At 35.4% G+C, this 15653-nt stretch overlaps 1 protein-coding gene across 3 annotated transcripts in view; it reads right to left on the bottom strand.

The window, feature by feature from the left end:
- The window catches only part of NOS1 (nitric oxide synthase 1), a 41751-nt gene that overhangs the window by 8159 nt on the left and 17939 nt on the right, over positions 1 to 15653 (bottom strand). For all 3 annotated transcript variants that reach the window (XM_028322215.1, XM_028322216.1, XM_028322217.1), the window contains 4 exons: positions 6232 to 6368; positions 5690 to 5852; positions 2202 to 2293; positions 1852 to 1993 (listed from right to left, as the gene is read on the bottom strand). In XM_028322215.1, the coding sequence (XP_028178016.1) occupies positions 1852 to 1993; positions 2202 to 2293; positions 5690 to 5852; positions 6232 to 6368 (534 nt within the window). The remainder of the gene's footprint in view (positions 1 to 1851; positions 1994 to 2201; positions 2294 to 5689; positions 5853 to 6231; positions 6369 to 15653) is intronic.

A 15653-nucleotide genomic window follows, 5' to 3' on the forward strand; every position in this document is an offset into this window, starting at 1 on the left:
TAACAATCTTGAACAGTATAGAAAACTGAATGCATAAAATTGAACGGATTCGTATTTTCATCATGAGGAACTTATGAATTCAAAAAATTTTGTTTTAAATCATTTTTTTGGGAAATCCAATTAACTACATGAACGTAATATCGATTATGAGGCAATCAACGTGTTTTCATTGCGGTGAATCCATTGTTGCGAGTAAGTAATTAGGGCGAAATGAGCATTAAGCTCTTGTTTCGTTTAAAATGTCGAATTTTATTTTGAAATATTTTTTTTATTACATTCTTTGTAAGCTTTGGTATTTTGTTATTTTTGGAAAAAAGATTGTTTGGTCTAGTCTATTTTGCCTAATTTATGAATAGTCCAGTCAATGAATGCCTTAACGACGGTGTAGAGAGAAATCCATGGAACACAATTTCTGACCTCGGGACTTTATATAGACTAGTTAGGAGGTGAACATAGCAAAAGTCCCCGCCCTTAGCCCTTAAGCCGGCGGGGAGAGGGGGGTTTAAAGGTACCACTTTTCGGTTTTTCGCTTAATCCTCGGAAACTATGCGTCCTAGTGACATGACTACTATGAACCAAAAAAAGATTATTCAATTTTCTACAGGTGAGATAGTCAAGTTTTTCTATATCTTGTATAGTTTTCGCGGCATCTGCTCTAGAAGGTCTGTAATATTGGAAATTTTATTTTTGTCTTACATGTTCCCATCAGGAGAAAATCGACTGAATCAACATTGAGCTAATATTCTAGACATGCGGGAGCATGTTAAGCCTAGTTCCAGGGAGGGGACTGCACCGTGCGTATATTTAGACGAACCACTTGGAGCCACTTTTGACTCCTCATCACTCAAAAAGTACTGTGCATTAACACTTCAAATTTGGCTCATGTGTTGAGACTTGCAAGATAAACATCAGCTTCAAATTTCATAAATATACCTCAAACGGTTATTTAGGTATTGACGTTCAAAAATCGACATTTAGGGCACTAAAATCTATCTATCACCTGCGAAATATTAAAATTTACTGATTTTTTATTTGTTCCTTTGTATTTACACAACTACCTATCTGGATGTCAAATTTGAACCTTCAAGGTCATCTGGAAGTGGTTAGAATTTGGTCATAAAGGTCAGCCATGTAGATTTTTGGACGTCAATACCTAAAGAACCATTTGAGGTATGTTTATGAAATTTGAAGCTGATGTTTATCTTGCAAGTCTCAATAGATGAGCCAAATTTGAAGTGTTAATGCACAGTACTTTTTGAGTGATGAGGAGTCAAAAGTGGCTCCAAGTGGTTCGTCTAAATATACGCACGGTGCAGTCCCCTCCCTGGAACTAGGCTTAACATGCTCCCGCATGTCTAGAATATTAGCTCAATGTTGATTTAGTCGATTTTCTCCTAATGGGAACATGTAAGACAAAAATAAAATTTCCAATATTACAGACCTTCTAGAGCAGATGCCGCGAAAACTATACAAGATATAGAAAAACTTGACTATCTCACCTGTAGAAAATTGAATAAGCTTTTTTTGGTTCATAGTAGTCATGTCACTAGGACGCATAGTTTCCGAGGATTAAGCGAAAAACCGAAAAGTGGTACCTTTAAACTCCCCTCTCTCCGGCAGCTCAAGGGCTAGGGGAGGGGACTTTTGCTATGTTCACCTCTAACTAGTCTAAATAAAGTCCCGAGGTCAAAAATTGTGTTCCACGGATTTCCATCTATAATGCTTCATTGACTGGACTAGAAGCTTACAACATTTTTTTCCTTCCACTAAGACAAGGTTACTAAAAACCTCTTTCCCATAGCATTTTACTTTCCCTTTGAAATAAGTAGCATAATCTAAATTTTGAATTACCTCAGTAAACTCCACTCGAGCTGGGTCTCCCAGAACAGAGCCATCAGGCTGGATGTACCCCGCGTAGCTGATGAGCTGAGGGTTCCAAATCCTGTAGTCGTGTTTGCCGTCTGTTCGTTGTGGAAATATAGTGATTGCTGATCTGTAGGAAAAAAAATTGGAATTTGTTACAATAGCATCTACGAATGTTGCAAGGCTTACTGTTAGTGGAAACAATGGTCACGATGCTAATTGTGGTTATATTTAAGATGATCATGTTATTGATGATGATGAAGACGACAATGATGATGATGAAAGCAAAGAAGAGAAAAAGCAATTAAAGTAAAAACACAACATCAATTTATTATTACCTAATGTTCCCTTTATTAGTGGCGTACTTGATGTGGTTGCAGAGTGCTTCATACATCCCACTAGCAGTTGTGACTTCTCTGCAATCGAATATCTGCAATAAAATATTTAGATCAATTTCTACTAACGAAATTTTTGCGGCTTTGATAAATGTTACAAAAACGGGAAAAGTAATTCAAATTGTTTTTCTGTAGCGGGCACAACTAGTTATTATAATAAGGCGTTCCCATCCCATAGTCAGGTTGTGTATTAACTTTAGGTAAATCGTTTTTAATGGCGATATTATTAGCGAGTATCCCAAAATGAGAGTATAACAAGTCCAATATACAGCGAGCTATGAAAGGACGCTTGTATAAGAAGGGCAAACAAATTTTGGAAAATAAATAGATCTGGCGGTTATTTTTGATGACTTTTACGATTTCCTTAGAAGATCTCCTGTTTTAATTTCACGTGAATGGAGTTAATATTTGTTTTGAACTTGCTCGTGACTGTGACTATTTTTCCAGTTGTTTTTTTTCCATTTTCATATTTTTAACGTGAAAAGTGATATTTTTTTATATTCTTTAGCACTAAAGCCTTTATGATACCTACTAGATTATTAGCATTGATATTGATAGATTATTTAGGTATTAATTTAAGCCGTTTGCATTTTAAGATTTTCGAAATAAGTAAAGGTACAGATACACAATGATATGCTCATTAATAGCACGAAAGCATGCCACTATTGAGCAATTGCTAGGTTTCAAATTGTGTCGAAACGTTGCTAACAATAAGCATGCTCATTTCGGATGTTTTAAGCATGCTTGCAGCTGTATAGTTCTCTCTCTGAAACGTCAAGTGGCGAAATTCAAAAACTAACAACCCAGTAGTAGCGCTAGTAGTTGTCGAACGTGGCAAAAATCGGAAACTAATCAAGAACAGATTGTAGCGCCCTCTTGACAATGTCATAGCTGGGACGGTTCATTGTTGAACATCTATACCGTTATTAATTTAGTGCACTGTCACTGTTAGACTAAGAGCTAGTGAACGCCAGACCCAGTTGTTTCCACATCAGCCAGACAGTTTTGAAAGTTCCAACTCCTTGCCGGACAGTTTTTGTAGGATAGCTGCCAAAGCCACGAAGACCAAAACTTCATGATTCACCAAAATTCTATCCTATATTGGGAGCATACGCTGAAAAACTTTCAGCCTTTATAAAATGACGTAGGTCTGGCGTTCACCAGCTCTTAGTCTATGTGTTACTAAGATGGCAGTCAAACAACGTTGCCGGCCTCTAACCTGTTGCGGTTAGCATCTGTATCTTACAGGCTAATGATATCCCGTTTGAAGCTCGTTATAAGTTGAGGCTCTAATTAAAAGTTTACCCGCTGTGGTAAGAGACTACATATATTTAACTTTAAGCTTATGTACATTAGACTGTTTAGTTGCACGTAAATCAAGCATTTTTGGAATTGTAATTGGATTAAATGCAATTCGAAAATACCAGTAAGTAAAATGAAAATAATGTAAAAAAAATTTATCAATACAACCTCACCACATTTATTCACCTTTTATGAGACACTCCTAAGTTAATTCCAAGTTCTTATTTGGGAAGTTTCAATATTTAATGCAAAGTAGTTATGTAAGTAGGTGCCATAGGAAACTGCGTCACATAATAGATAAGTTTGTAAGTTCCTTCAGGTGGAAGGTGTTAGAACATAATGGTTGATAATATTACATTTCATCCCGCGAACTCTCAAGTCTCAGTTCTGGAGAGAAACGCGCTATTTGATCGGAATTTCGCGTGCCGAAACTAATATCGGATCATACGCGTAAAGTAGAACTAGGCACTTAACGACTAGACTAGTCTGAATTTTGAACATAACATTTCCAAAATGAGATCCTAACTGGATTCCATCGGGAGCCCAATTCCGTAGGGAATATGCTGTATCCCCCAAGTAATGAGCTAACATCTTTTAACGTCCTTTTTTGCCGACCATACAAGTAGGTACGAACACGCAACTCATCCCGGCCCGTTTTGGCACAAATCTATCTAAATTCATCTTGTCTTGAGTTTTATTATTAGCCGGGTCCGCCGTATATTATTATGATGCGGAGCGTTATAGAGGGACACTGGACACTTGGAGAAATCGTGACTCGGCTAGTTTTGATTTACTGGTGTGAAGGAAATATCGAAAGGAAAATATTTGGTAGGTATCTATAATTGATAACACCGCAATATCATAATTATTATTATTTAAGTGCCTCTTATTTCTTTTTCGAAATTAAGCCCGGAATACTTAGCTCTTACACTTTTGCAAAATATTGAAATTAAATTTAATAGGTATTTACTTATTTCACATACTTTAGGGGGTATCTATAGGGTTATTTGAAATGAGTAACCTACAAAAATATACATGTAGCTTCATCTACTTCAAATGTGGATGCAAAAGGATTTGATCTTAGTTAATCATCTAGTTGTCTCAATATTCTCATGGCTAGTTTTTGCGGATCTCAATTATGATTAAAGATTTGACAAACCAATTTATGACTTCGCATACAAACGCTAGCCAATTAGCGCCTATATTGCAGTTATAAACACAACCATCTTCAAAACACAATGAACGTAGAAACCCATTTATGTAAAATCTAAAAATAGACTGTGTTTTCACCTGGCATCCTTGATGTCTGAGTCCCCCGCAGACTAAAGACTTTTGGTAGGGCTATTAATCAGTACATAAGTATAAACAAGTATGAAAGTAGGTACGCACATGACCATGGATTTGGTATCGGCCGATTCCTCATACTAATTCGAAGTCGACCAAACTATTGGCCAATACTAAGTATGTAGTCTGCGGGAACTCTTACTCTGACTCTAACAAACGTCAAAAATCTGTCAAACTCCATACAAAAACACCGGTTTGAGTTATAAGTAGTTACGGTTAAATGTTGTTCAACAGCGTAGGACGTTGACCAATCGTGCTGCAATTTATATCCTTTAGCCATTGATTGTATAATTCATTGAAGAAGTCCGCAATAAGTCGAGCGTCACGTTTTTGCGAGCGTCAATTGTCGCTAGGTGAGTTGCTTTATTGTGTCCAAAATGCAATTTAAAGTGATAATAGAACGTTTATTCCGTGATATCTATTTTAAAAAGCTCAAACAAAATATTATTCTTCCCGTTATTAGCCAGACTTGTCTGACCATCAATCTGACTACTGAGAAAAACTGATTTACTTTCAAATACTCCACGTAACTAGGTCTACTTTAATCTATTTATTGAAAATGATGTTGAAATTCTGATATTCAAGTGTTAACGGTTGATGGATAAAATCGTACAATGTAACTCTATACTGCAAGACTAAAAATTTCACCGGCTTTTTCAATCAAACTTTTCCAATCCAGTACCTAAACCAGACTAACAGAGCACCTTCAAACATATAGGACTACCGCAATCGTGTTTGCCCACCAACTAACTGCTCTAACACAAGCAAATAAAGGCGCCGCTCACTTGCAACTTTTTCCACTGTATCCGGCCGATGCACCGGCTTGCGTTGCGCCAGGCCAGCTTCGCTCCGAACACCAATTCTGAAGTTTTCAATTGATATGTGCCTTTTTCTTTTAATTCCGTTTTCACTTGTTCCAGCCGCGCGGTGTGCGAGTCTGTGTTCTCTCTGGAAAAATGGTTTATTGTTTTATTTGTTGTTTCAACATACAATTGTAACAGGTGGAATTGAAAATAGCTTTATCAGTTACTGTATTCTCATCGGGTAGTTATTTTACTAATCGTTTCAGTCAAATGAAGTCCACTGCTGGACAAAGGCAAATGGATCCACAACGACGCCACTCCATGGAGTTTTGCGCTACTGGCAACTAAGTGCTTGCCGTGACCTTCATAAATCGTGATTTTTCATATTTTCTAACATTGTACTCATAACTATGCGATCCGAAAAATGTTCACTTTAAGAGTTTATGTGTCCTGGGAAGGGCCTATGTACTGAATAAACTATTTGAATTTGAAAAGTAGGTAAATTATAAAAACCGTCTTCTTACCTTCGTATTGAAGCAAAATACTGTTTCAGGAACGACTGAGCCTCTTGGTACACCTCCTCGGAGGTGCGAGGGCTGTTGCCTCTGCCCGGAATGTCCATTATGCTGGATTGACAAAGCTTTTCTGTGCATTTTGTGTTCTGTAACAAAGAAATATCATTAATTGTAATACTTACCAGTAGGTATAATAATATTTAACAAATATTCTAACGTCTGAAGTCTTTTTGGACTTCTCTATTATTAGTCAAAGTTTAAAAAAGTTAGCTTTTTCAAGCATTCCATTTTGTAAATATCATGAAGGTCTTTTTAAATCTATTTCAATGTCAGCCAGTCGTTACAGTGTTAGCTGGCCTGAAAAAGACTCTATAAAGGTGCAAATGTAAATATAACATAGACAGAATATCGAAGTTGTTTATAGGATAAAGCTGGGGTACAGTGTGTGTGAAATCTTAAGTTGAAATTCATTGTACATTATCAGTTATTTGGATGTACGTCATTCAGTTCAACTGACCGTGAATCTTTAAAGGATTTTTTGTTGAAGGATGCTTTTTTCAGGGTAAGTATATTCCATCTTTAGATCCGTTACCTAGTAACAATGGACTATTAAGTACTGTTATTTACTGGGAAATCATATGAATGGCTTCGGCGTAACTCGCTTGCGTTATTATAATTGCTAGAGTTATTGTTCGCTCGTGTCATTGGAAGTAATCAAGGTGGACATTGGCACTTATTTAAATTAGCACAGGGAAAACCAATTAGTACGTCAGAACCAATGCCGCTTGGAACTTCTGAAGACACCACCACACCAGACAGGTGGTCGAAGGTTTTTTCTAGGCTTAGACAAGTTTTCTGAATGCATCTCCCCTGATTTTTCGAAATTCCAACTTAATATAAAAATTCTGATGATATTTTCGGAAATATTCTCAATCTGAAGAACATTCACCATTCGAGCTTGCTGATTGCAGTTTGCCGAGCATTTTTGTCGGCCGATAGTTAAGTCGGGAAGTTAATCAGTATAGGCATGTATGGAAGTGCGCACATTACACCGATTGATTCTTCATACAAATTAGAATCGGGTCCAACTATCGGGCCGACTAAAAATCGGTGGTCTGCCCCTAGGCTAAAGCGCCACATAATCCTATTTAACTTATCTTAAGCTGTATTAAACTCTCAGGACAGTTTTAATTCTGACTGTTATCCTCATTAAGTCAAAACTAATTAAAAAAAATTAGATTTTTTTGACGTTTACTTTGACGCTTAACTAACAGTATTGGCCCTTTGTGATCTTTAGGTTTTAGCTTTTGTGTGACGAGCACGCCGAAGATTTTTCTGAAGTATGAATTTTTCTATTAAGCTATGCTAAAAATCTCAGTTCAGAACCCGGGTGATAGTGTATCATTTATTTATTTATACTTCAATGCCAAAAATATTAACATCATGTGTTTGCAATAGGTATAATCAATCTAAGCACGTATTAGCACAGCGCCCCATCAAGCATAATAGCGCTAAGTGCACAATACGGAATCAAGCACGGATAATCTTGGCAGATCACATTATGAATACTAAATTGCTATGTGCTCAGCGGACTGAGTTAGTGTCTGCCTGTGTAGACACAGCACTATTAATATATTGACTAAGGTACAATAGTAAATGACCTGTTCAAGCGCCATTGTACGGGTGATGGTACATCGAGCTGAGTTACAGATCTTGTGTGGTTGTACTTAGTAGATGTTATTTTACAATGTGCTGGTGACTTGATGATTGTACAACAGCTGTTTAGCTTGTAGCGTGGACTATAATGCCAGCTGTGAATTTCGAATTACGAATTCGAATTCCGCAGGGGACATACATGATGGATAATAATTATTGAATAACTGGCTTACCCCGCAAACTTCATCAGAAATAATGTAGGATTCTAATAGTGAAAGAATTTTGTAAATCGATTCAGTAGTTTTGGAGCCTATTCAAACGAACAATCAAATATTTCCTCTTTATAATACTGACTTATGGTATAAAGATTTTCTCACATATTGGTACCATGCAATTAGTTACCTAATAAGTCGCTAGCTTCAAACGAATCATCCATGACTGGCATAAATTGAATTTGGTATAATATGAAGTCCAAATTCCAATATCCATATTTTGTAGATCGATGTGTTACATTGATCGAACAGTCATGTTTAACAGTGTGTTTAATTTTGGATGACAATAATTGACTCCACCTACGCTCTATTGTTAACTTATCCCTCTAAATAAAAACTAAGACAATGAATTAGAATATTTTCGTGTATCGTGCGGGTTGATAGCCTTTAGTACGTAGCCTACTATCAAATCAAGATAAGGATTCTATGTAGATTATAATAGGCGCTATTTTGCAATAAAAACTATACATAGTGCTGTCGACTGAGGGACAATAACCCAGAATGCTATTCCAAGCATGAATCAACTTTTTTACAGTCAACTGAACCAGCTTACTTTAAATAAAGAAGAAAGGTGTAGGAAAACTGTTCTAAGCCAAAGTAAAACAAATCCTGTGAATAGTTCTCGATCTTACAAGTTTTTTTGTCACAATATTGTAACAAATGAAACCATTTCATGTAAGCCGCCACCGCGTAAGGCACTTGTCTCACTGCGGACGTGTATAAAGCCACTAAATGCTATTTCCTCAAGATGTCTAGTCAAATTTCATGTTACTAAAGCTGAGTTGCACCACCTTATTTTAACCGTGACAATAACGGTGCTTTTTGTATGGAATTTGACGTTTGTCAAAGTTAAAGTAAGATAGTAGTGCAACTCAGCCTAACGCCCATATTCACAAACATTACTATGAGGTCTCACAGTGCGTGTGGACGCACAGGGTGACACACGAACCAATCACAGAGCTCTATTCAACGCTGTGCGTTCGATTTGCTGCTTCACTTAAGCAAGCATCGTTTGTGAATACGTGCGTAAGTACAAATGAGTTTACGAGTAAGTCAGGCAAGTGATCCGCACTGTAGAGTAGAATAACGACGGTATGATCTTTCAGCAAGTGTTTAAACTACAAAGGGTAATTTTAATTTCATCATCATCATCATCATTCCAACCATAGGACGTCCACTGCTGAACATAGGCCTCCCCCAATACTTTCCACGTTGATCGATTGGTAGCGGCCTGCATCCAGCGCTTCTCTGATACCTTTACGACAACATCGTAAATTTTAATTTTAAAAAATGTAATTTTTACTCGCTGTCTCGTCGGTGATGGGTCGGATCCTAAAAGCACATTTTCCGTGACGTGACTTATGAAACACAAACAAATCAGAGCGATAACGCCACTGATAAACCTAACACGATTACACTAGCCGGTAATGCACGATATGTCCATTATTTGTAATACGGAGCGAATCGATGAGCAATATTCGGTACGTGAAAGTAAACACTGATAGAAATTTTATCTTTTTCGAAATAATACGGAATGAATGAGTATATTTTGCACTTTATAAAACTTGTGTAGAGATGAAAAAACTGAGGTATACATCCATGTGAATGAAACATTAATATATTATACGGTCTCATCCTGAAACGGATGGAAGGAAGGTTATCAAAATGTTATGAAATCAAATGAAAACGAAGTTTAATTATAGTAACAAAACATTTTAATTTTCATTTTTTTCCTTTTTCATCACATCCCATCCATTAAGGTATTTAAAAGATATAGTATTAACTCCTAACATAGAAATGATAATCAAGGGACTTCCCAGTTTTAAAAAAATACCTACTTACTTATTTTCATAACAATTTAAATATCTTTTAATATAGGAATGTTCAATCTCGTCACTGATTGGAATTTTTAACAATTAAGCTCGGCTTAATTAAAATAACCAATTAGTGACATTCTAAACACATTTATGTTGCATATTTATTACAAAATTATACAAATGGCCAAAATAGAGTTGTTTGCTCCTTTTTGGGAAAATTTTAAATAACATGAGGTTGATAAAAGAGTCAACAACAGATTACTCGTATGTCGTAACATAAATTAAAATTTAATGTCTTATTTAAGTAGTGGTAATTTTTTGGTTTTTTTTAAGAGACAATTAAAATTACCTACGCACAGGGAAATATATTTTGTGGAATTTTTTGTGCAGGTGATTAAAATTTTATTTAAAATCCATGTGTTATTCTAGAAACTTACTTCGAATTTTTACTATCAACCCAAATGGTTAGTTAGTCAAATTCCTATGTAAATGTTATCCTTTTTTTTTTCAAATTCAAATTCATTTATTACACAGAAATACACGTCGTCAAAGATATTTAATTTAAAAGTATACAAGACGTGGCAAACAAATTTTAGGGCAGACCTTTTCTCCAGTCGACTGACGACTTAGGGGACTAAAAATATCTATAAAGGTTGCGAAAAAGATCTCCTTATTACGAAGCTATTCAAAATATCTTTTTCAAACATCTCTAGTATTTTTGCCACACAATTTACGTCATTCTTCTCATAATGATTATGATCTTATTTCCGTGGGCTAGTTTTTAAAGCTCTATGATACGGTATTTGAGTTCGCGATAGATATTTTGGGTTTTTCCTGCTGATACAAATTAATAGGTAACGGTTCGATAGCCTTCTATAACGCTAATGGCCGGTCATATGCCTAGCCTGATCCTAGGACTTTAACTTCAGTAGATTCCAAACCACATTCAAACTGAAGAATGCATGTTTTTTCAAGATGCTATTAGGATCTGTCTGCACGAGGTCACTGCCTTGTATTACGAATACCTAGTCATTTGATCGAGTTAAGGTGAGTATACGCTAGAGCATTTTCTCGAGCATTTCTATGTAGTGTAACGTTCTTACAAATGGTACAATACAGGTAAAATGTACGACGTTTAGTTCGTGAAAAGGCGATTTTTTATGGGACCTCCTGTCCTCCGCAAACAACCAGACGGATCACCTGATGGTACACTAGATCTCGTAGAGCTCGAATATCGTACAGCGGCTCTGTTCTGTTACAAGTAAATGATCTGGTTTATCCTCACCTTAAGTTTGCCAGTCACCTTTCCTAGAAGCCTTTTGGTTCCTAATCGAGATAATTTGTATCACTTTTTTATCAAGACATTTTGGGGTCTATTCTGAAATTGGCAATTTTATCGACTGTTTCCGTCTTGCTCACTATTAGTAATTTAACAGAGACAGATAGAGTCGGAGTCGGACTGATCGAAATAGTTTTGCTGTCTCATGTAAGAAGTACCTACCTAAGTTTTAGATGTAAAACGACATTGTATTTGAGATAAGACTGATCGAACGGGGTATTCAAAGAGTGACTTTATGATTTAAAATGTCGATAGCCATGTCATTTATATAATCATTATCGTGAATCATTGGACGTATATTTAATTATCTTGTCTGAGTTTTAAGTATTCGTCGGGTTTTTATAAAATTTAATTAATTTAAATTGTTTTTGGATTAAATAGTGTGAATTATCGTTAGTTAGTGTTTAAAATCTTCCTTATTTCTTTACCTGCCACTGCCAGACAGATAAATCACTTATATTCCGCGCCAATAGACTTCAGCAATCTTGCAAACGAATAAAATTTTAGAAAAGTGAAAAATAAAAAATAAATCCTACCGAAATTCAAATTCAAATTCAAATTGTTTATTTGCCTACTAAGTGTACATTAAAGGTCTTATCATTAATACATGAGTGCTTATTACTTAGTTACCTAGTTAAGGCATTGCAAAGGTTTGATGGGAGGGCTACATTATTTATTTTTATAAATAAGTAAGTAAAAGAGTGTTACATAAATATTAAATCAAATATTCTATTGAATATAATATATTATGTTATATATAATATATTTGCTAAATACTCAGAGCGCCATAATGAGGTATTTTAATAAAAAATTAAAAAGTATAAAAAGTTAGTTTGTTGTATTATTTATATGTTGTTTTATAGGGTTTGTTATTTAAATATTCGTCTAGTTTGTAGTAGCAGTTATTTATTAAGAATTGTTTTAGCTTGTTGTTAAAAATTGTGTACTTTTGTTCGTTTTTTATTTCCAGTGGTAATTTATTGTATAGCTTGATGGCCATATAGTATGGGCTGCTATTCAGCATTTTAATTCTCGAGTATGGTAGGCATAGTTTTTCTTTATGACGAGTGTTTACGTTATGGGTGTCTTGCATTTTTTGGAATGAGTTTATGTTTTTATAAACAAATGAACATAAATCGTGTATGTATATTGATGTTAGAGTCATTAATTTGTATTTTTTGAAATATGGTTTACAGCTTTGTGTATTATCTATTTGGGCTATAATTCTTACACATTTTTTCTGTAGTAGAAACAAGTCATTGGCATTTACGCTGTTGCCCCATAGCATTATGCCATATTTCAGCCAGGAATATGCGTACGCGTAGTATGTCGTTAATGCTGTTTCTGTGTTGGTGCTGTGTTTGATTTCGAAAAGGGCGTATGTGAACTTTGATAATTTAGTTTTTATTTGATCGATATGTGTTTTCCAATTGATGTTTGTATCTATGTGTAGTCCTAGCAATTTAAAAGTATCTACTGTTTCTAATTGTGTTTTNTACGTTATGGGTGTCTTGCATTTTTTGGAATGAATTTATGTTTTTATAAACAAATGAACATAAATCGTGTATGTATATTGATGTTAGAGTCATTAATTTGTATTTTTTGAATCATTCATCATTCATCTCTCTACTGTTGTTGTCCTTTAAGATTTTTACAATATTGTGATTACTGTGTGAAATAGGTCCCTTATTTTTATCACTGATACTGATTCAATAGAATTTGTGAAGATAGATATCTAATATGTTAACGCTGAAAAAACCACAAGCTGAAGACCCTGAATGTTGAAATATCAGCTAATTCCATAATAATAATATGTGCCTAGAATTTTATAATTTAATTATTTTCGAGTGTATTGTTTAAAAACTACGAGCTTAACTGTTTTGGAAAGCAAAAAATAAGGTTTAAAATAAAAAAAAAACACATTAGCACTTATTACCTACATAACCCATGACAGATAGTTGGATCGATTTCCAATTTGTATGAAGAATCGGCCAACTAAAAGTTGGTGGTCTGCGCCTAGGCTAAATCTCATTAACCTTTAACCGACGACGTGATTTTTTTGTCACGCCGTCTGCGACGTGCGGTCTGTGGGACCGCTATACTGTTTACTCAAAAAGTAATATTTTTTTGTATAAAAGTATATTGGTTTTATATTTTTTGAGAACATTATAGTATTACAAATAAACATACGTATAATTTGCGAGGAATCAATGTATATTTTTTATTTAAATATGGCTAAAACTTTTTGACCCTTAATTTCATTGAAATTACACTAGAGCTCAATAATACCTATATAACTTGAAAATTTTAATCAAAGCAAGAAAAACTATACTCCTTCCTAAATATAGTGAACATAATGAACAAAATAAAAATAAATGACACGTACATTTCATGCACCAAAAATATTTGACGTAGGGTAAACATTAGGCACAATCAGGAATTTTTTTTTACCGCATGCCAAGCATTTTCGGTATGCTTATGTAACACCTGTAAGAAAATTTCATTTTCAATTTAGGTGGACTAAAATGTAAGTCTTTTTTGCAGCTGGTGCAATGACATCAGGCTGATTTAGCATGTCAGAGCCGAGAATACATGTCACTGTTTGCTTTACCACCCGTTTTGCGGTATTTTTTACAGACTACCATCTTTTATGTTCAAATATCAATATAACATTAGGAAATGTCTTTTCCTAGGTTGTGGTGGCCCAGGATCCACCATTTTTACAAAAAATGAGTCGTCTAAAACAAAAACGCAAGTTTCAGTATGGTACAAAAATGTCACGTAGTCTGCGACGTGCGGTCCCACAGACCGCTGTTGAACTTTAAATTGAATTATCTTATTAAAACTGCCCTCGTCGATGTAACCACTACCTGTAATGGCGTTTGGGCAACTAAACTCGAAGGTACTGAGACGCTCGGGACACGGGAGTAAGCAGAACATTGCAATCCAGAAATTTCGAAAACCGGAGCGGTCTGTGAGACCGCACGTCGTCGGTTAAAGGTTAAAACCAAATTAAACCATTAACCCATCAGCCGGACATCACTAGCATGAAATTCAATCGCGAGCCGCCGGCGTATTTCCCGCCAGTGTTGCCATGAGCAAAAAATAAATGTTGCCGTCATTTAAATAAAAAACCGGTTAATAGCTCTCATTGTAAGTAATCGATGTTACNAAAATTTTAATCAAAGCAAGAAAAACTATACTCCTTCCTAAATATAGTGAACATAATGAACAAAATAAAAATAAATGACACGTACATTTCATGCACCAAAAATATTTGACGTAGGGTAAACATTAGGCACAATCAGGAATTTTTTTTTACCGCATGCCAAGCATTTTCGGTATGCTTATGTAACACCTGTAAGAAAATTTCATTTTCAATTTAGGTGGACTAAAATGTAAGTCTTTTTTGCAGCTGGTGCAATGACATCAGGCTGATTTAGCATGTCAGAGCCGAGAATACATGTCACTGTTTGCTTTACCACCCGTTTTGCGGTATTTTTTACAGACTACCATCTTTTATGTTCAAATATCAATATAACATTAGGAAATGTCTTTTCCTAGGTTGTGGTGGCCCAGGATCCACCATTTTTACAAAAAATGAGTCGTCTAAAACAAAAACGCAAGTTTCAGTATGGTACAAAAATGTCACGTAGTCTGCGACGTGCGGTCCCACAGACCGCTGTTGAACTTTAAATTGAATTATCTTATTAAAACTGCCCTCGCCGATGTAACCACTACCTGTAATGGCGTTTGGGCAACTAAACTCGAAGGTACTGAGACGCTCGGGACACGGGAGTAAGCAGAACATTGCAATCCAGAAATTTCGAAAACCGGAGCGGTCTGTGAGACCGCACGTCGTCGGTTAAAGGTTAAAACCAAATTAAACCATTAACCCATCAGCCGGACATCACTAGCATGAAATTCAATCGCGAGCCGCCGGCGTATTTCCCGCCAGTGTTGCCATGAGCAAAAAATAAATGTTGCCGTCATTTAAATAAAAAACCGGTTAATAGCTCTCATTGTAAGTAATCGATGTTACTGTGAACTCTATCAGATGGACAATAGGTTCATTGTAGATATAGGTTGTAATGTGGGTGGGATCACGTGCTGTGAATGACATTATAATGGCACGTGCTTTTGTCTTCTGTACATTGATAAATTTACTTTTTGTGATGATTGAAATGAAATTAAAGTCGTAGTAAAATGTTTCCGAATTAAGTAGCGATAGTAGACTATTTTTATCTTTTCTACCGATTTATATGAAGAAAGAGTGGGTAAATACAAAAGATATTCCCATAATGTGATAAGGTATGCTATTTTTAATGTTAGATAATAAAAGATAAT

This window comes from Ostrinia furnacalis, unplaced genomic scaffold (genome assembly GCF_004193835.3).
Source record: "Ostrinia furnacalis isolate ACB-3 unplaced genomic scaffold, ASM419383v2 OfSCF7604, whole genome shotgun sequence".
In the NCBI taxonomy this organism is placed as follows: Eukaryota; Metazoa; Arthropoda; class Insecta; order Lepidoptera; family Crambidae; genus Ostrinia; species Ostrinia furnacalis.